General features: G+C 43.8%; 1 protein-coding gene and 1 non-coding gene across 3 annotated transcripts in view; one reads left to right on the forward strand and one right to left on the reverse strand.

The window, feature by feature from the left end:
• LOC120842610 (transcriptional regulator ATRX homolog) overlaps nucleotides 1-20,094 on the reverse strand; it is a 94,412-nt gene that overhangs the window by 42,850 nt on the left and 31,468 nt on the right. For both annotated transcript variants that reach the window (XR_005715963.3, XM_040213754.3), the window contains exons 9-12: nucleotides 16,584-16,764; nucleotides 15,233-15,370; nucleotides 2,172-2,347; nucleotides 993-1,244 (exon numbers count right to left, since the gene is read on the reverse strand). Coding sequence is in view for 1 of the 2 variants with exons in the window: in XM_040213754.3 (XP_040069688.1) it covers nucleotides 993-1,244; nucleotides 2,172-2,347; nucleotides 15,233-15,370; nucleotides 16,584-16,764 (747 nt within the window). In the remaining variant the exon portion in view is untranslated. The remainder of the gene's footprint in view (nucleotides 1-992; nucleotides 1,245-2,171; nucleotides 2,348-15,232; nucleotides 15,371-16,583; nucleotides 16,765-20,094) is intronic.
• Trnas-aga lies at nucleotides 15,831-15,912 on the forward strand. The gene has a single exon. It is a non-coding gene; the product is annotated as a tRNA-Ser (tRNA).

Genomic DNA, 20,094 nt, shown 5'->3' on the forward strand with positions numbered 1-20,094 from the left:
GTGCACATATTCAGAAGAAGGAAAGAAATTCGAAACGTGCCACCAACCGGAATCGAACCCACGACCCCGTGATCGCGAGCTCGACATTCTACCACTGTACCAATTGGAGACAAGAGGCAAAGCCGGCTTACTTCGTTTCCATCACGGTGGTCTCTACTAACTGGTCGAACACGAATGCCAGACACTGACATTCCCGTTCGGCGTTCGAACGGGTCATAGGACGAAACAGGAAATCCAGGACGTGCTCACCATCACATAAGAAATGACAAAGTTTGGAATAAAATACCACGCTAAAAAACAGGATTTCGTCTTTCCGGATAAATTTGAAGAAGTCCGATTAACACTCTCCGGTAAATTTTCCGTCAATTCCGATCTATTCGAAAAACTAGAATTCAATTCCGATCTATTCGAAACTAGAAGAAAAAACGAAAAACAAAAATATAAAAGACGTTGTTTCAGAACTAAGCTTTATAAAAGCGCGGGTTCAGTGGTCCTGGGGAGACGCCACTCCAGTTTCCTTTGATATTTATAACTACTGGCAATAGTAGTTTTCCTTTTAGCACGTCGGGGTTCCTTCACACCAACGGGTCATGGTACCCCGGCTTTATTATTTTTTTTAATTTTGTAATGTATAAAAACACTATAAAACAGGCTGCGAATTACAAAGAATTCTGAATCTAACAAAAATAAGCTCCTATAAACCCCGAATTTTCAGCCAAAAATAAACTCAGAAAAAGCACCCTCTGAGTTTCACAAGAAATGAACTTTTGAAATCATAAAATGCTAACTATCAAAAAAAAAAAAAAAAAAAAAAAGGTGGAAATTGTTGCTGTTACCACGTTGTGTGAAACGCGTTAGCATTTGACGCAGCTGATGCATTAGAAAAGGAACAATGTCGCAGAGAAACATTCTGCGTGTACCGACTTGTATCCGTAGGATCAAGATATATCGAGCCTTTCAACACGATCGTTATCCAAGAACGTTGGTCTGACCTCGAGGAGCTCCTTGGCCCTGGCGCGCTCGGCGCTCATGACGAGCAGCGCGGGGTCGGTCCAAATGTTGCGCAGCACGTTGAAGTCCCAGAACAGGGACATGCCCTGGTTGGGCTTGCTGTTGCGGCCCCCTCTGGCCAGGTGGTCCAGGAAGTGGCGGTACAGCTGCACTTGCACCTCCGACAGCCGCACGCTGATCACGTACTCGCACTTGGGTGGCAGGAAGGGCTTCAAGGCGTTGTAGTCGCAGCGCTGCGCACGATTGAATCCAATATGGGAGTTTTACGTGCTGAATCATGCCCCAGCAAAGGACTGGGAATTCGTTTGGACCACCTGGGGATCCTTAGAACTGCAACCGAAAACTCGTTTACGTTTTCTCTGCAATAAGCCTCCATCGGACTGCATGCACCTCGGCCAGAATTCAAACCCGCCACCTGGGGATCTGTGGGCCGGCGCTTTGCTCTGAAGCCACCGAGCCATTTCCCCCTTTTTTTAAATGCAATGGAATTTCTGAACAAACCTTGCACTTTCCCATCTATTGTTTGGTTTGGAACCAACCAAGCAGCATCTATTATATAACTAATTATATTATACATACAGGGGGTGCTGCACTCAACAAACACATGGCTTGCACACGAGGTCATCCAAAGAGCGCTCAAATGGTCACCAGAGAAGAGAGGAAAAAGGAGCTCTCTTCTTACCAGGACCCTCTTTTGTGTCTCCCAGATTTTCTCAGACATTGCTATTCACCTCCCAGTAGATTATAGAATATTAACCCGTCGCTCAAAATTCCAGCAAAAGCAGCTTTCCTCTCACCCTCTTTCATGTTGTTCAAAAGTATGCGATGTGACGTCAGTGCAAGCCATGTATATGATATGATAAGTTAGCATCTGAATGGCAAATAGAGCCGCAAAGCGTCCCATAATGCTCATATACATATAGTATGAGATACATTTGAATTGCAGTAATGCTACGATGAAAGTCGGTTGTTCGCGGAAGGCATGTCCGCAGGAAGTAGAGAGTTAGACCAGAAAATCGCAATTGGTTTTAAATGTAATGAAATACTTCCTGAAGATCGCCAAAAATTTAGCCGAGAAATTTTCTCGGCAAATTTGGCGGATTCACAAGCACGCCTAAAAACCTCTCCAACAACGGCTGTTGCCGCAAAAGGTCACCGACCTGGACGCAACCATTCAGCAGGCGATGCAAGACGTGCACCCGCCTCTTCATCAGCCTTACGTCCAGGGCCGTCGAGTCGGCACACTGGCCGTTGGCGATCGGGTTCACAAAGCGGTTGGTGAACTCCTTCTTGGTTCCCAGCAGGTTGGGCTTCACGAACTGCACCATGCAGTGGTCTGCAGGAAACAAAACTTCATATCAATATCTGGGAGTTCATCTAGCTACCAATCTTTTCTGGAAGGATACCATAGAGTACATTTCTAACCGATCTAACAAATCTTTAGGATTTTTAAGAAGGCCTTTGTATATGGCAGCATTAGAAACTACACTAATAGCATACACTACCCGGGTTAAAGCTAAGTTTGAGTATGCATCTATAGTTTCGAACCCGCATTAAAATCATTTTATTGACAGGCTACCCTTAGCAAAAAGAGGCCGTACTTCAAACGAAGTTGAAATATATTTAGTACGAATATTCATTTTGTATTTATTCTGTATTATTTTGGCCGCATTCGAAATACGCGCGTAATGTATTCAAAATACATTATAAATATGAATCAAAAAATATTTTAGATATACCAAAAATATTATTCCTTCACACTCAAGATGCCATTTGTGGATTAAAAACCGGTTACACAATTTTTTTTTTATTTTCGATTTTGTCAGCAAATGATGTCCCTGTGGTATTTGAAGGCACTACTAAATACATCTCACAAAGCCACATTGGAAACGAACACGAACACAAACACCATGACGCACTGAAGAGCTCATTCACAGTCCCGTTGACTGCTCTAGAGCCTTATATAGCCTACATATTGAAGGTAATAATTTTTTCGGTGACCACCTCTGCGCTTATTAAGGTTACAAGTATTCGATCTTCTCCTCGGGAGTCTGTCAAGGGGGAAACAGTGTTTTGAAGTTCGTGGACGATATCTCTTACTAAAAAGCATTGGTACAACTAATAACAATTCGGCACAGTCCCTAAAACAATATCCACACAAACGGCTCATAAAATACATGTTATTGCTTCTCTGCGTAGCACCACTCAGGGCGAAGCGAATCAAGGCAGTTTCTTCACTTTAAAATACTGTAAACGACTTTATCTTCTTGAGGACCTAATTCTCGCAAAGTTGGCGAATCGCCTACAATTCCGAAAAATAGGTCCCGTGAACAATTCCGGCAAAATGTAAAAACATTAAAATCTATATTGCGATTCCAGCGCGTCGCGAAAATTAGAATTTGCGAATTATTCCAAAACTCCAACTTTGACCTAAATCGCGAAATATTGAGCCCGCGAAAAATAAATATTTTACAGTAGTTGTTTTGCCTTTCCTTTTTAGTAGTTGACTATTTAATATGGTAGTTAATGTCACTGTATTAAAGTCACTATTCACATCACGTACAATGGTGAGTATACATGTTCAGTGAACTAACATTGTGCTAACAAAAACACGCCAAACGTATCTGTTCACAGCATCAGCAAATGTTGTGGTTGTAGCTCCCGAACCCCGTTTGTGATTGGTGTGCAAGGAACTGATCAGGTGTGTTCTTGATAGAAAAAAGGAAACAATAACATAAACTGGGCTGATTTATCAGTGCGATGCTGCGCAATTCAATTGCCAAACTAATCAAATGTATTTAGGCGCTTCAGTGTACTCCATATCTGCTTGAAGTGAACTTCAGAAGGGGAGCTTTTAAATATTTTGGTAGTTTAAGTCAAACTACCAAAGTATTGCAGTCAAAAGGTACTTAGAGTATAACACAACAGTATTTACGATTTTCGGGTATTTTAAGAGTATTCTGCACGTATTCTTGATTGCTCCATTTTTTTAGGGTTGGAGTATATTTTGCATGAATTAAATAAATATTTCAAGAAATATATGTGAAAGGTATTTTGTGCCTATTAATTTAGTATTTACATATTTCAAAACGCATGAAGGGAACTTCAAATGTAGTTTAAGTAAAGGTATTTTAAAATGATTTTTAGAAGTATATTTTAGTACTAAGTAACAAAAAAAGAAGTTTATATTTTCGGTATATTTTTCGTGTACTTACAATTATGAATTGTATTTCAAATACACTCAAATTAGAATGTGGTATATTTCAAACGTATTAGTTTTCGCTAAGGGTAGAATCTCTAGAAATGAGGGCAATTCGATTCATAGTAAAAAATGTATACACCTGTAAGCGTCAGTCAACTTAAAACGTCGATAGGATTATTAACGCCCCATAAGTGAAGATATATCTTGTTAGGCTATCCCACTTCCATAAAATCTTTCAAACATCACCTGAATTTCGCGAAAATAACTTCATCCCACTCACTCGTATTTTTTCTCGTCATGATCACCCTAACAAAATCCATATTCCCTTCGCCAGAACTAACTTATATATTATACATTTTCCCCGCTATTATAGGCTACGGCCGACTGAAACGGGCTGTCAAGCGAAATTGCTCTCGCCAGAAACCACGACGATTTTGTAGCATTATTGCGTGAATCATTACCATGACATTCGCTTTGTGTTTATCTTTTTCTTCTTAAAGGGGTACGGAAACGAAAATTTAAATATACAAATTTCGTTCGTAAATGAGTCAAGCGTGACGGATAATAACCGTAAATGATATTCGCTCGTTTGTATTTTGAACGACTGGCTCTATTTTTCGTTCCAAACGGTGCACTCGAGCAAGCGCTCGAAGAGAAGCGAACGGAGAGCGCGATGCGTCATGGGATCTCCGGCAAAAAAAAAAATTCCTTTTTCCCCCATGCAATAGCCATCTGGAACTCCCTTCCCGACGGCGTTGTACTCATTACTGACCCAATTAGGTTTCGCCAGGAAATCTCCTTACACATGAGCTAATCATGCCCAACTAAACCATATCGGTACTTTGTGTTCTTTACTATTGTTATTTTGACTCTCCTTTTTCTATTCTTGTCGTTTTCAAGTGTGAAAGTGTATTTTACTTCTCGTTCACTCCCTCCCTTATGTGATGCCCCACCTGGGGCCTTAAGGATAAATAAATGAAAATGAAATAAAAAAGATTTCTTGCATTTGTGACGTAGCAAGGCTGGCGGGGTTATGCTTTGCCGTTGGTGACGTTGTCAGCGTTTTGGGGGAGGGGGGCCGTCAGCAGCGTCAACGCGTTACAACCGAGCCGTTCGAAGTATCCATGACGGACATTTCACGTGCGAGATCAATCGTGTAATCGTGTTCGTGTGGCCCACTCCAATGGCGCCCCAGGACGATTTCCTTGGGAACGTATGCTTGAACGACACACGTGAGGATGACGACACCGACATCACCCTCTCTGTATTCATTTTGGAAAGCGAACACCAGCCGCCGGAACCCATGTCGGAAACGACGGACGTGCGAGCCGGATCCAGAAGGCACGAAGTTTCTCGTCGTTAGGAAACTCGTTGGTCGGCATATCGCTCTCACCGAGACGTTACCAGGCATCTTGACGTTAAAAAACGCAGGACGGCTTCGAACTTTACAGCAAAATCACAAAAACAACTCGGCGACATTTCCTTTTTTTGTATGGCTGCGCAATTGAAGCGACGGGCGCGCTTGCACAGCCGTACGGTCGGCACTTGCGGTGCGCGAGTGCATGATCGCTCGGGACTCTGACGGCGTAACCGCGGATGGTCGCCCCCCAGCAGGGTTGCCGCTTCTCCTACGACGTAGCCGATTTCGTGGAATATATTTTCTGCTCTTGCCTTTCTGTTTTCTCTAGAAGCCTCATCGTTTGCTCTTTCTTTCCTCTCTCCATTATATCTTCTTTAATTACGTCAGTTCGTCATTCCGGCTTCTTTAACGTGTATCCTGTTGTATATAGTGGGAATACCCTTAGCGAAAAGTCGTTCAAAATCAGTATACTCGAAGTGTACTGAAGTATACTAAAAGTATACTTCCATTGTGGTCTTCGTACTGATTTTATACTTTGAGTGTACTTAAAGTATACTTCCAGTAAAAATGGTGGTGTACTGAAAGTATACTCGTCCGTACAAAACTAGTACATGTAGTAGAATCGTAGTGCCCACGGTAAAAAGTAGTTCAAAATCAGTATACAAGAAGTGCACTGAAGTGTACTAAAGGTCTAATTTCAGTGCTTGCAGTCAGTGTACTCAAATTATAATAACGGGTGTATGTATATATATATATATATATATATATATATATATATATATATATATATATATATATATATATATATATATATATATATATAGTGCGATTTTTAACATCAACACACTAAAAACGCGATAGATAGGCCGATGCCGTTTTCACCGAATAGTTGTGGGGCTCGGCGGACATTAGATGAGTAAATAAACGTCACAGTACGTTGCCGAATTAGCTTTTTTAATTGACAGTGTAATTGACCATGTTGAATTTTCAATTTCAAAGGGGCTATGAATAAACTCTAGCCCAACTGAAACAATTTGCGAAAAGGTGACGAGTTTTGGGTTATTCATAACTACAACTCTGCCTTTCGTCGCCTCATTAAAAACAGCGCGCTGGACAGAGCGCAGGATGCTATTCTTACGTATTCCCTTCAGTCGAACCGCTGGAAGTATGATGCTGGAGCATCCACCAAATGGCACGCTGTCAAAAGTGTGCAACTTCGTTCATGCTGAATGCGACAGCACTTTATGAGGGTTGTGACTTCACTGGAAATTTAAATAATGCATAGAACTCCAGTACGAGAAGTTCTCGCTAACACAAACAAACATGCAATCACCGATATGCCATGTCAAAACCGCTAAGTCACTCTCCACTTTGCCCGCCCCTGCCCCGCGTGGTTCTTGAATCGAGGAAAAAAAGTGTGAAATTTGATAAATAAATATCTGAAAGCCCCTTGCTGTTTCGTGAATAGTTTTGATTGTGTTAGGCTCTAATAACGACTGCCTCTAAAACAGCAATAATAAAAAAAGTAAATTTACGGATTTTAATTACTTAAAAAAATGTTGCCACGGTTATTCTCCCATGTAATGTACGCCGAGTCCCACGACACACATGAAGAGTGCATCAACATGACAGTGAGCCCCCAATTTTCCTGAAACCAGTTGATTAAAAAATACCACCGGGTATAGCTGACATAATGTGACAAAGGGATCCTTCATTTCTTATTTCACTACAGACCACGTGGTCCAAAAGTTCCCCGGGGAAACGACCGGCACTGTCATAGCATACTTACGTCGCAAATGCAACATGGACTTACGCCTAAAAAAAGCACAAATAGAAAAAGTAGCTACATTGTACGCCACGGACAGTAGCGTTATCTAACTTGTCAATAATTATTTTAGCTAGTAATTTCTATAGATTTAGCAATTGAAAAGTCTACTTTTATTGCAAAGATAGCTTTTATTTTCCCTGAGCTGTATTTGTTACCTTTATTGAAGAATTAACAATTACTGTAAAAAAAACTGTTAGCACTATTCGGAAGCTAGGCAATCGAGGGAAATCGCACCAAGTGCTGCTGGTGAAAAAGCATGCACATGACTTTGTTTTCAAAGTGCCCCGCCACTTGCGTGCTGCCTCATAGGCTAGTAGACAAATTACGTTTGCAGGATAATCAGGTGTTTATGTAATGAAGGTCTCAGAGCACTATACGCTGTTTCAGATATCTGGATCCACAGCAATCAAAAGGACAGGAGGCAAAAGAAACCACGGCTAATAATGGGGGCATAAGATGCTCCACCTTGCGTAGTCGCTTGCAGCGCAAATCAACTTCTGAACCGCGTAAGCGAAATGGTGTTATGAATGGAAGCTCGCTCTGAAATTGGCTGGAGAAATCGGCGCCTTCATGTAACAACCTCTAGCTTTCACCGAAAGTGTTTCATGGTGTAGATTTATCTTGCAAATCATCTCAATTCACGTAAAAAGAGATTGACAATTGCAACAACGAACAACACCGTCGATCGAGAGTTCCACACTGTAAAAAATCGATGTAAATTTAACGTGTCTTTCCCTCGTGAAAAAAGACGGGCACGCTCATTGTTTCAAAACACGAGGTTGCCCTCATTATTTATGCGCCACGAGAGCCGATCCTTCCAGAAAAGCCGAAATCCCAGCGGTGCAAGCATGCGCTGATGAATCAAAATAGCCTTGGCGACAAGGGAGAAATTGCTTGAGATAGTTTCGGTTTTACACTGAAAAAGAAAACCGAAAGTTTAGAAAAAGCCTAAGATAGACTAAACGTTTTGTTAATTTTTTACGAATATAATAAAGTGACATTATTATTACTAATATATTGATTTGCTTAGTTTTGTGTTAAAAAAAAAAAAAGAACAAAAAGAAGAGACTTTTGAAAACTGCGCAAGATTATCGCTATTGCAATCAGCTCTCGTTCGGCGCGTTCGGCCGCCGTTAGAGTTGCGGAGGGTTCGAGCATCGCTTCCTTTTTGCGTTTTAGCCGTTTTAGCAGATATTTCAGATAGCTTACGAATATCGTGTTCAATAATACCAAGCGATTACTGAGAGCTGTGAGACGCAGCCAAAGAGGTTAGAAGTACTAGGAGGGGGCACGTTGCAATATTGGCGAAGCCTAGTCATAAAAAGTTTAAACGATTTTGTGCCCAGCGTGACCGCAGATCTCTCTGGCGATTGGTGCGCGTGACATGTCACGTGTGAGATGGATGGTTGATTGTAGAAGGACTCCTTGCAGGCTTGCGCGCTCCGTCCGGTAGGTTTTATCAGATCGAAGTCTAGACTGTGGTGTATTCTAGTACCCCATAGCAAGACGAAGGCTAGCTACGGTCACGTGATGTGGTCACGTTGGCATGGTAAGCGAGGATAGTAAGGAGGAAAATGAGAAAGAGGCGAGGCGTCAAGGGAGCATGGCTTGTGGAGGCTACGCGGCCGACGTCATGCCCTCTCCTACCCTTCTATTCTCCATGGACGCAGCGTCGCAAGTGGCAGACAGTCATGGCCGACTGGTGCAAGCGAAGGTGAGGAAGTTTCTTTTGTTTCAGCGAAGTGCGCCGCTGTTTCAAACTTTGTGTCTTGTAAAGTGTGCTTGCTAAGCTATGCTTGACTCTCACTATGCTCTACCTGGTTTTATTTCCTTATTTGAGAAGAGCGTATTTTCCAAATTTATGGCTTTCTCCGCAGAGAGAGAAAGGTTCGCGTGCGGCGGAACCGAGGGCCAGCCGAGGGCCTGTCCTGGGCGCCGTCCCTACGACGGTCGCCCGACGACGCTTTTGCGGAGCGTTCAAGTACACTCTGACGGCAGTTCAAGCAATCACAGGTCATGCTAGTTCTGACGTGTGGTCTTAACAATCTCTCGCCAACGATTTGTTTCATAAAGCGGGAGCGAGAAAAACGTTACAAGTGCGAGCAGCATGATTTCTTGCCCGTGCTGATGCCTGTGCCGTAGAGACGGACGATCTCTTTGCGTATGCCGAAGCGGCACGTTTTCAAAGTTTGCGATTGTGTGTTGTGGATAAAGTGAGTTCGGATGTCACGTTTTTTTAGTGGCGGCGAAAGCCGCTACAAAAGGCATAGCAGTTAGAAATAGCAAAAGCATGAAAAAATGTTAAAAGGACCTGAATATTCCATGGCGTTGAAAGACTCCCAACGTACCAACTCGCCCAGTTATTCTTTGTCAAAGGATAATAGCCAATACTTATAAATTAAATAAATGCAAACTTTTAATTGGTCAGAAATTTACAATTGATGCAGTACAGCCGCACCCTGCTCTAGTGCTTTTATGATATCAGATAATGTGTAAATATATAGGATAGTTCATAGCAACCATTTATGTCCGACCCATTATATTGAATCTTTTCTCTAAAAGCTCGAAGTTATATAAAGAAAAAAGTGCTTATCATAAATTAAGCCGCGCACCACTGAATGTGTAATAGCGTATGACTTGTATGTGCGTTCTCAGCAAAAGAAAATGCGGCATTAAAAAAAGGCCAATCATAAATTAAGCCGCGCACCACTGAATGTGTAATAGCGTATGACTTGTATGTGCGTTCTCAGCAAAAGAAAAGGCGGCATCAAAAAAAGGCCAATCATTTTGTTTGCTCTGTGTTAGAGCTTCTTTCAGGTACACGCAAAATGTGGGTGTCTACATATAAAAAAGTGTAATTGACATTCCCCGGAGGGCTGCAGGCCTGACTCAGTTGGGCTAGCAGGTTGCAACCTATGGGAATCTGCAGGGACCTGCATCACAAAAGTAAAAGTGACGTCCGCCCACTGATCTCTATTATGGGTGGCTGGATGATGCATCGAGCAGACAGGTATGAAGCCACCGTAAGTAAGCGGCCTGCCTATATAGCGAGCGCTTGATAGGCTTTTCTACTCTCCCGAGTGCTGGTTCGAACAGCGTTCAGGGCGCTGGTTTTTTTCTTGTCATCCCAAGAGAGCCTGCTTGTTGCAGAGTAACAGTGCATCCGGACCCGAGAAGTCTCCTGGGAAGCCATTCAACGCGAACATTTTTAGATTCTATGTTATCAAAAAGTTTGTATGTCCCCCTATACTTGGGATTTTATCCAGAACTAATTTCTGCAGCGCACTGGCACATGCGGAGAAGCGCACTGAACAAAGCAAATCTATCGCAATGGTGACTCTGCGAGCGCTTTGAAAGGTTTGAATGGCATAAACGACTTTTTTTGCGAGAGCTCAATATTTCATTCATTTTATGAGGTGTTAGTGTTGAGAATACTTTCCAGGTACGAAATTTTGGAATCAGGAGTAATGTTCAATGCATTCGTATCCATGGGGTTACTTTTTTGCATGACCAATTTTGAGCAATTTCGATAAACTCGCAAAAACTAAGCCTTCGCGAAAATTAGGTCGTTTACTGTAGTACAACTAATGTTGAAACCAATATCGAATACCGCATTATACTAAACTTCTAAAATACAATTTTATTATTAGCACACACAGCCCTGAAATTGGCCATTCTCAGATGGTTTCGTTGTGGCCTTCATCAATCCATGTGCTTAAAATGTAGAAGCTGCACCCTTGAATCTTTTTTTTTCTTTATGGTGCCTAAGATTTGAGGTAATAAATGTTGTGCCCTGCAATGAACACTATTACCTGTAGCATAGCCCTGGGCATGCAAAGAAGGCACACCACCAATGTCTGACATATCAGGCTTTCAGAAACGATATTGTCCGATTTTCCTCATACTTTTGTCAGGATGAAGTTGTTACTATCTTGCCTTCCTCACATAGTGGTCCTTTGAGCGAATTATGTGATGTTATATCATAGAGTGGCAGAGGGTAATTTTCTCTTCTTTTTTCACGCAGGATGTAATGGCATACCATCGTCACAAAGGAGAGTGTACAGTGAGGCAGGCTCGGAAACTTGAATAAAGTGATAAGTAGGATTTCAATTTCTGTCTTATCAATTACGCGAAGAACACTGATCATAATGTTTGTATGCTACACATACATACTTTCAGTTGAAAAATGCAGTGCACCTCTTCTTTATGGGTTTTCTCACACAGTTTCAGAAGACGCCGGTACGTCATTCTCACGAGGAATAGAGCTGCCAAAGATTTCCTCGTTAATTTTCTGACTCATTTTTAAGAGTCCATCTCCCGATGGTGGCGCCTCTGCATTATCATCATCAATTGAGTTGTCAACGGCGTTTCTTAACATTTCACGAGAATGGAGCTATATGACATGAAATTTCACAGGTTGGAATACAGCCGTTCAAAGAAACACCTTTGAAAAGTCAGCTTTTTAAATGCAGGCGCCGATTTGTCTGGCCTATTTGAGACCGTTCTTTCCATTCAGAACGCCCGATATACACGGCGTCCCAGATAACTTGCACCATACTTAAAAAAAAAAACACCGGAGGGCTCTGCAGGAGTGAAATCAACTGTCGTTAGCAAGCGTCTTGAGAAAGTGCACAGATTTTTTTAATGCACCTGGTTATGTAAATAACCAAGATTAATGAGCTAACCTTTCAGATATTCTTTTAAGGGCCAAGATGTCAATTGCAAAGTTGGAGGGCGCATTGAGAAACACCAAATTGAAGTGTTTGAAACATAATACGTTTTCGTGCTTCTTTCCGGCCTTCAAAGAACGCACATTCGCGGCGCGCTCGCACGCCGTGACTGGGGAAGCGAGTTGTCACGCGGTATCTTTTTGTACTTCGCGGGCGTTTTTTTGAAGGCTAGGAAAAAGGAGCATGCAAAGTGCACCTTGTTGAAAATGGTTTAATTGGGTGTTTCTTAATGCCCCGCTCTACAACTTTCCATTTCACACCTCGGCTTTTAAACAAAGATTTCAAAAGTTAGCTTCTTAGTCTTAATTGAATAAATAGGCGCACTAAAACAATTTGTGCAGTTTCGCAAGAGACTTTCTAACAGCGTACAGTTGGTTTCACTCCCGCAGAACGCTCCATTTTTTTTTTTTTTTTTTTTTTAAAGTTTGGTGCAAGTTATTTGGGACACTCCGCATATACGTACTGGTAGTGTACATTTAGTACACTAGAAGCATGCATGTAGTGTACTAAACGTGCACTTATAGTATGCTAAAAGTACACTCGAGGTGCGCTTATGGTATACTACATATGTACTTGGGGTGTACTAAAGGTATACTATTTTGTTACATAAAAGTGTGAAACTAGTACGATTTCAGTACATACCCTAAGTTCAATATTAGTATACTTTCAGTATACTGATTTCGAACGACTTTTCGCTAAGGGTACTTCTATCCAGTCCCAAAGCGTTCTCCATCAGGAGGTTTGTTGCCGTGGGGGATGGAGGGAAGGGAAAAGGGGGGAGGAGGGGTTGGTTGGGAGAGATTACCAAATGTTTCAAAATGCCCGTTTTTTCCTCTTTTATTTCATTTTTTTTTTTTCTTGGGGGGGGGGGGGGGGGAGTGGCTCTTGTCTTTGTGCCGGTTTGCGAACAGCCTTCCCGCGTAGGTGGTTCCGACACTGGGCAGGCCTGTGAACTCGGAGGCAAATAAATTAACACTCAAAACGAATACCAGTAAATTGTCCGTACTGCTCTTAACAAAACTGTATTTTTCTCCTTACTTTTTTTTTTTTTTTAAACAAACGGCACCGAAGTTAAACACGCGTCACCCTACACCTGGGGGTGGGGGTGGGGGGGGGGGGGGGGGGGGGGGGGGGGGCTTTTTCGAACCGATTCGAACCGCGCGTCCGCCCGTCGTAACCACTGCGGTCGTGGTTGTGGCGGCCAGAGAACCCCGAGGACCATTCCGGTTGTAGTGTTCTCGCGGCGGAGGACGCCATAAGGCAGGTTTGAGATTCCGTGGTACTTGCGCGTCCCGGCTTTTGCTTTGTCTTTTTTTTTTTTATTATTTACTGCGTTAGATGACAAACGAATAAGTTGTTCTGACGGTTTCGCCTTCCCCTCCCTCTTGGCCAATGTACCCACCCGATTTTTGTGACGTGTATGAACCTTGCCTGTTCCTTTCCGTTTTTCGCGTCTATCACTCGAAGAAGGGCGTCCGCCCGGAACGTTCTGTATACCTTCCGGTCCACGCATTTTTTTCGAGTAGCACACCCATTTATTTGCGATTTCTTGTTTAAGCTCATTCTGCTCGGCAGCGCCCCCATTCTCTTGGACATTCACACGAGTTCATCGTGGCGCCTCGTTGGCTTCCTTCGCAAAGGGGCAAAGCGCACGGGGAAAGGCTTTGCATTCGCGTTCAGGCCGGGGTAACTTACAACAGTTGAAGGTACTTCCAAAGAGCGGCGCTGCTCCGATGTTTAGTGCGGCTACGGAACGGTTCCTGCTACGTCATGACTACGTAGCGAAATTCGTAACGTTGCGAGATTACCTCTTAACTAAGCTTCACAGGCATCCACCAGGTGCACATTGAATGATTGTTTAATTAGCTTTAAATTAAGTTTTCTTGTGCCCTTCAAGGAAAAACGTGTTCTTAAGGTTATGATGCAACATGCAACACATCTAAGCTAGAAAAAGAGCGCTGGAATTTCGATTCCGTACCTCTTTAAGCAGCCCCTGTATTTTTTTTTTTTTGTGCGTGATTGAGATCCTTGTGTACGTGACCATGAGCCATGGTATTCATCGTTAAGTTCTGTTGAGCGTGATTCTGTGTCCCTTTTTATATTTTTCTTTCTTACAACATTGTGCGACTATGTATATGTTACATGTATCCCCTTTGTAATGCCCCACTGGGGCCTTTAGAGGCATTTAAATGTATAAATAAATAGAATAACAAGGAAGTTTTAAGCAAAGCAGACGGCAGATTAGGCCGGGTTGGAGCTGAACTAGTTGGGCCATGCTTATGATTTTAACTAGCTGACCATACTTAGATATCTACCGTAAAATAGCGCGGAAGCGCCCACTTCGTTAAAGTGCCCACTATTTACATTTGCCAAACTGGGGAATTCTGCAAATTATACATTAAGCGCCCGATTTAACCGGACAGGCGCACATGTCTAGATTAACCCCGTTTTCAGTGAGTGTGTGGGTCTGTGTGTATGTGTGTAAGGGGGGGGGGGCGCTTCCCCGGTATTTTACGGTATATATATATTAAGCTGGTCCAATTCATAGATAGGTTAGGCGTGCTTGTATTGCCATAACGCGTCAAAGTAGTTAGATCGTTTAGCTTTGCTTTATACAAAGCACAACGCCGGCATTTCTTCGCTAGATGAAGCTTCAAAGAAGAGCAGCTAACGACTTTGGAAGCGGTATTTTTCTGCTTCTTAGCGTTCATCAAAGTCGTGTTAGCAATCTGGCCCCGCCGGGACCCACGATGGCGAACCGCAGTGCCCTGCCGTTTTGAGTTAACCGAGAAGCACGAGACGACACCGAAGGAAAATGGAAATCATGATTCAGTAACGCCGACTGTAGCCAATGGTATGTAGCAGCAGGCTGCACCAGCTAGAAGGCAAGGCCTCGGCAATACCCGCCCAAGCGGAAGTCGCTGTAAAGTGGCAGACGCAGTCAACTTGACGTTTCGCGTGCTAGCGTCGCGCTTGTTGCGGGACGCTGCAAGACCCGAACGCGAGCTAGGCGGCGCTGCGTGGATGCTGCTGACATTTGGGGAACGTCTTCTAGGTGGCACAGACTGAACCCTCCCTCTCAAATTTTACTGAAAACTCACACTCTTGCAGGTTGTTCTGGAGGGGAGTTCCGCTGAGGACTATCCGCCGGCATGTCCTGAGCGAGTTCATGGCGATCGACAGGCTCGTCTTGTCGCTCTTCAGAATGTGCCCTTCGTCGCACACCACGATGTCCGGCCCTGGGACGCAAGAACGTCGCCGACATTTGTGGCGACGAGATTAAAGAACAAAAAAATGACCGCATCTTCACGTGGTGAATGATGTTGATTGGGGCGAAGCTCTGGTGGTGCTGATGATACTGATTTTATTGTTCACAGGTAGTGCTGATGGTGCCGATTTTTTTTATTGCTCATAGGTAGTGCTGAGTTCTGGGTTGTGTTTCGACTTCATTATTACAGCTTTATGGTCGGTGAAATCCAGAGCCAGTGGTTCTTCTAGCGGATCCATTTATTTGACCGCAGCGCCGTCTCGTCTATAGACGTTGAGCCAATGCATGCAAAGTTTAGCGCGATTATATACGCATTTGACCGCAGCTCCCTCTCCTGTATAGACGTTGAGCGGCTACATGCAACGTTTCATCCATGACAGAAACCCCAGCTCTTGAGTTACTACCCCATCTCAGAGGCCCCTACTCGTCCCGCAGTCGTGGCCGAGTGGTTAAGGCGATGGACTAGAAATCCATTGGGGTCTCCCCGCACAGGTTCGAATCCTGTCGACTGCGCAAATATTTTTTTTTTTTTAAGGCAGATGGGACGGACGTACAGACAAGGCTAGACCCTAAGGAGCTTCGCCCCTAAAAAACGGAAACTATACGTGACTGGAAACCCTGGAACATCGTGTCGATAAACTCGGTCGGCTGGAATGCCAGCCCAGACTTTTCGTCGCTTCGAATAGACCCTGCGCTTGTTTTCAAGCTCATGCTAAAGAAAAACTGCCAAAAAGGTTGCGTTAAAAAAAAAAAAAAAAAAAAAAAAAAAAAAAGCCGGAGACTATTAAATGCAACGAATTCCCCGACTTTTTCAGGTTTTCTATGAATATTTTGCTTAAATTTGCTGACCATTAGAAATAAAAAGAAAATGTAGAGGCAGCCGTTTCTCGAGCTCTTTCTGTTGAATCTTGTGAATCCGATGGTGGCTTACGTTATCCACCGACGCGTCGGACAAGTGTCGCACGAAGGCCATCCTTGCCACTGCACGTCGCACCCTTCCGCTTCGTTGCGTGTCACTGCTCCGCCCACACTCCCAGACCTATTTTACGACAATTTCTTCCACTTTTTCACACGCATTCCACGACAATTCCAGGTTTTTTTGGGTTGGCATGCATCCTGGACGTTGCGTTAAGGTAGACAAGGCCGTTCGCAGGATTCGATCGTTCTCGACGGTGTTGGCCTACCTGGATCGAGCAGCGCCTTCCTCAGTCGCTCCTTCATCTTCTTGCTGACCCCCATGGCCTTTTCGTTGGTCAGTCGACGGAACATGTCGTAGCCAATGATCATGACTCCGCCCTTCTTCTGCCAGTACTCCAGGGTCTTCACCCGCGAGTGGTTGTCCTTGATAGACGACACCTCGTGCACCTGCCACGAAAAAGAAAAGTTTTGGTGTCTAAATAATGCCTTACTTACATAACCATAAGACCGCACTCGGATGTAGCCTAGATGTCAGCGACACAGTGACGTCGTTCCAAAGCTGCTCTAAAAGCGTCGCACATATACGTTCCTCGTGACAACACACGACACCGACATCAGGTGATACCCGACGTCATGTCACGCGACACCGATGGTTTTAGTATTCACCTCGCAATGTGCCCGGAGAAGAAGACGACGACGCTTGCTCTAAGTCGGCGCCTGGACATGGTGTTCATATTTCTGGCAATATTTGCTGTTTTGCACCTTACTCCGCGGAAGAGGAATACTCTCACTGCCTCCTGCAATATCGCCGACACCTCTACTGCAGGAAGTAACCACGACAAACCGTTTCCTCCTGATGATCCTCTGGACGACACCGCTCCGGTAGGCCTGATATAATCCCATGATGCCACCTCGGAACCAATTCGATTAGACATGACTTCTGTAATGCACACCGTGCAAAACTCGCAGCCAAACCTGTTGACGACTACTATATAAATTTCTTACCACCTGAGGAATACGACACTGACACATGAATAAAAACATTTTCTGAAAATGAAAAAAAAAAAACAAAAAAACGACGACTAAAACGATGTCGAGGATATGGGAGAACAGTATGCTCTTACCAGTGAAAAGCCACACGATCACGACAACCAATACAAGACAGCTGAATCACGCAAACGACGCAGGGAGAGTAAGGACTCAGAGTCAAGCTCTCACAAACCAGCAGTCAACTGCCAGGCTCTTGGGCTCACCGTCATATTCACACCAGACGACCAAAATACCAACATCAAAAGCTTCAAGCCTTCAAGCTTTCGGTCAGATTGAAAGCAAACTGTCGTGATGGAATCTACAGCATTCGACCTAACTCAAGGCTGAATGTGATTGCTGTAGACGCTCGCAATTTAGATACAACGAGCACTTTACTGCCTATCAAGTCTCTTTGGGGCGTTCCGATAAGTGCATACGAGCCCCGCTCTAAGAACATGGCTATGGGTGTCATCCATGGAGTACCAGTGGATATCACCGATAGCCAACTTACTCAGGCACTACTCGCAAAGACATCAATCATCCGCATCCGAAGACTGGGAAAATCACAATCTGTTGCATTAACATTTGTATGCCCAACTCTACCCGATACGGTACGTGTAGGCTATGTGCGCCACAAAGTATATCTCTACGTGCGGAAACCAACCCAATGCCGTACTTGTGGTCGCCTCGGACATGTAGCTGCATCATGTGCATCTTCGTCTATTTGTACAAAATTCGGAAAAACACACGACTCGACATCCTGTTCAGATGGACCACCCAAATGCGTCAATTGCGGACGAGACCATCCCTCTACTTCTAGAAGCTGCCCAGATGGCAAGAAGAAAGGGAAGTAGCTCGTTACCGCGTTCTTCACGGAAGCGACTATGCAACAGCGAAAGCGGCAATGAAAGCAGATGCCTCTGAACACAATACCGATAACACATCTGGTCCCGGACACAGTCAAAAGCCAACAGCGCGCATGCCAGTGACTAACAAGCCACATAAACAACAAATTCAAGAGCCCCACCCAGCATCACAGCCTTCCGAAAGAAAGGAGAACAAAAAGCCACACGATAAACCACGAAGAAGCACAGAACTTAATACAGAAGACCTCGAGTCCTTTCCGTATCTCCCAAACACAGTACCTATGACACAAGAAGACCTCGCTCACTACCAACCTTCTACATGTAAGGTTATAAGTAACATTGCCACCAATTTTGTCAAGAGTGCCTGAACTCCACTGAAAAATGCTGCAGCTGAACCACCGCCACCTGCGCTGGGCATCGGAGATACCTTTTGCGCTGCGATCAAGGCCTTACGCGGACTGCTTCAACTCGTGTCTTCACCTAGAGTGCCTTCATGTTCGCGAAGCGGGACATGAAGGCACCCTACCTTCACCCATTGCCATCTACATTGTACAACTCATTGACACATTTATTCCGCTCCTGCAACAATGGTTGAGTGAACTCAACTGTTACTATTTAAATACCATTTATTATAATTATGACAGCACTCACAATAGATGACAGATACAACACTTCGATTATATTCCAGTGGAACGCGAGTGGCCTTTCTCCGTTCTCCGTTCATCCGTTCTCAGGCAATTTTCACACAAACATCAATTTCCTCATGTCTCAAAATAACAGCGCAAGTAGGGGTTACACAGAAGGACACGCCACCATAGGCCACAAAAACAATCACACTTTGTGACACAATCACAGCAGGTAAAACACTCACACATCGCTGACTCACAACTCAATCTATATTTACACTTCTTTTTCTTCTACGCCTTTTCGATACATTCGCGAATATTGGCTTCTTTGTCTTCCACGTCCCATTAAATGACAATGATATGAGCTAATAAGATAAGCTAATAAGATAAGATAAGCTAATTATTTTCCTGTTAAAGTGAGCGATGGAGTGCTAACACATTTATCGTCATAGCTGGAAATATGTTTTGCTTCCACTATCTCTCTAGCCAGTTGGCTACCGCGTTTGCCCAGCATTGTACTCCTATCTAGATGTGCCGCACATCCGCAATCACGGCAATATAGACCTAAATGTCCTGAGTTGGTTCTAGTTATGTTGTGTTCACGGAATCGATCGTTTAAACATCTCCCAGTCTGGCCGATATATCGTTTCCCGCAGGAGAGGGTAAAGGAATATACAACCCTTTCTGTGCACGGAACAAAACTGGTCTGGTGTTTGTTTTGTTTTGTTTTGTTTTTGTGCAGCTTGTTGAATTTCTTGTAATGGCCATATGTGAGTCAAGGCTTCTAAACAATTTTCGTTTTTCTTGGTATGAATATATTTGTTCAACCCGAACTTCAGGACCAAGTTGAGTCCTCCTTCTCCTGCGCACAGACCTAAGTTACGTGCATCACGCTATTCCACCACATCAAGATAATGGGTACATTGTGGCTACAATCACTGATGGCAAGTGCAACTTCACCGTCATTTCTGGATACATCCCACCGAAAGCTAAATTTGACGAAGATTACCTCACTGACATTCTCAGCAACTACCCGTGGCCATTTGTCTTAACAGATGATTTTAATGCCCATAATTCTATATGGGGCAGTATACACCCCGACCCTCAAGGTAGGAAGTTGGCCGATATGGCTGCATGTCACCATCTTTGCCTAGTGAATGACGGTAGCCCTACGTACATACAGAACCTTAAGCGTAGCAGCTGCAGATCTCACATTCGTTTAGACATCGCTAGCATCTCAAGCAACATGGTTTGCA

This window comes from Ixodes scapularis, unplaced genomic scaffold (assembly GCF_016920785.2).
Source record: "Ixodes scapularis isolate PalLabHiFi unplaced genomic scaffold, ASM1692078v2 PGA_scaffold13__105_contigs__length_92229423, whole genome shotgun sequence".
NCBI lineage: Eukaryota > Metazoa > Arthropoda > Arachnida > Ixodida > Ixodidae > Ixodes > Ixodes scapularis.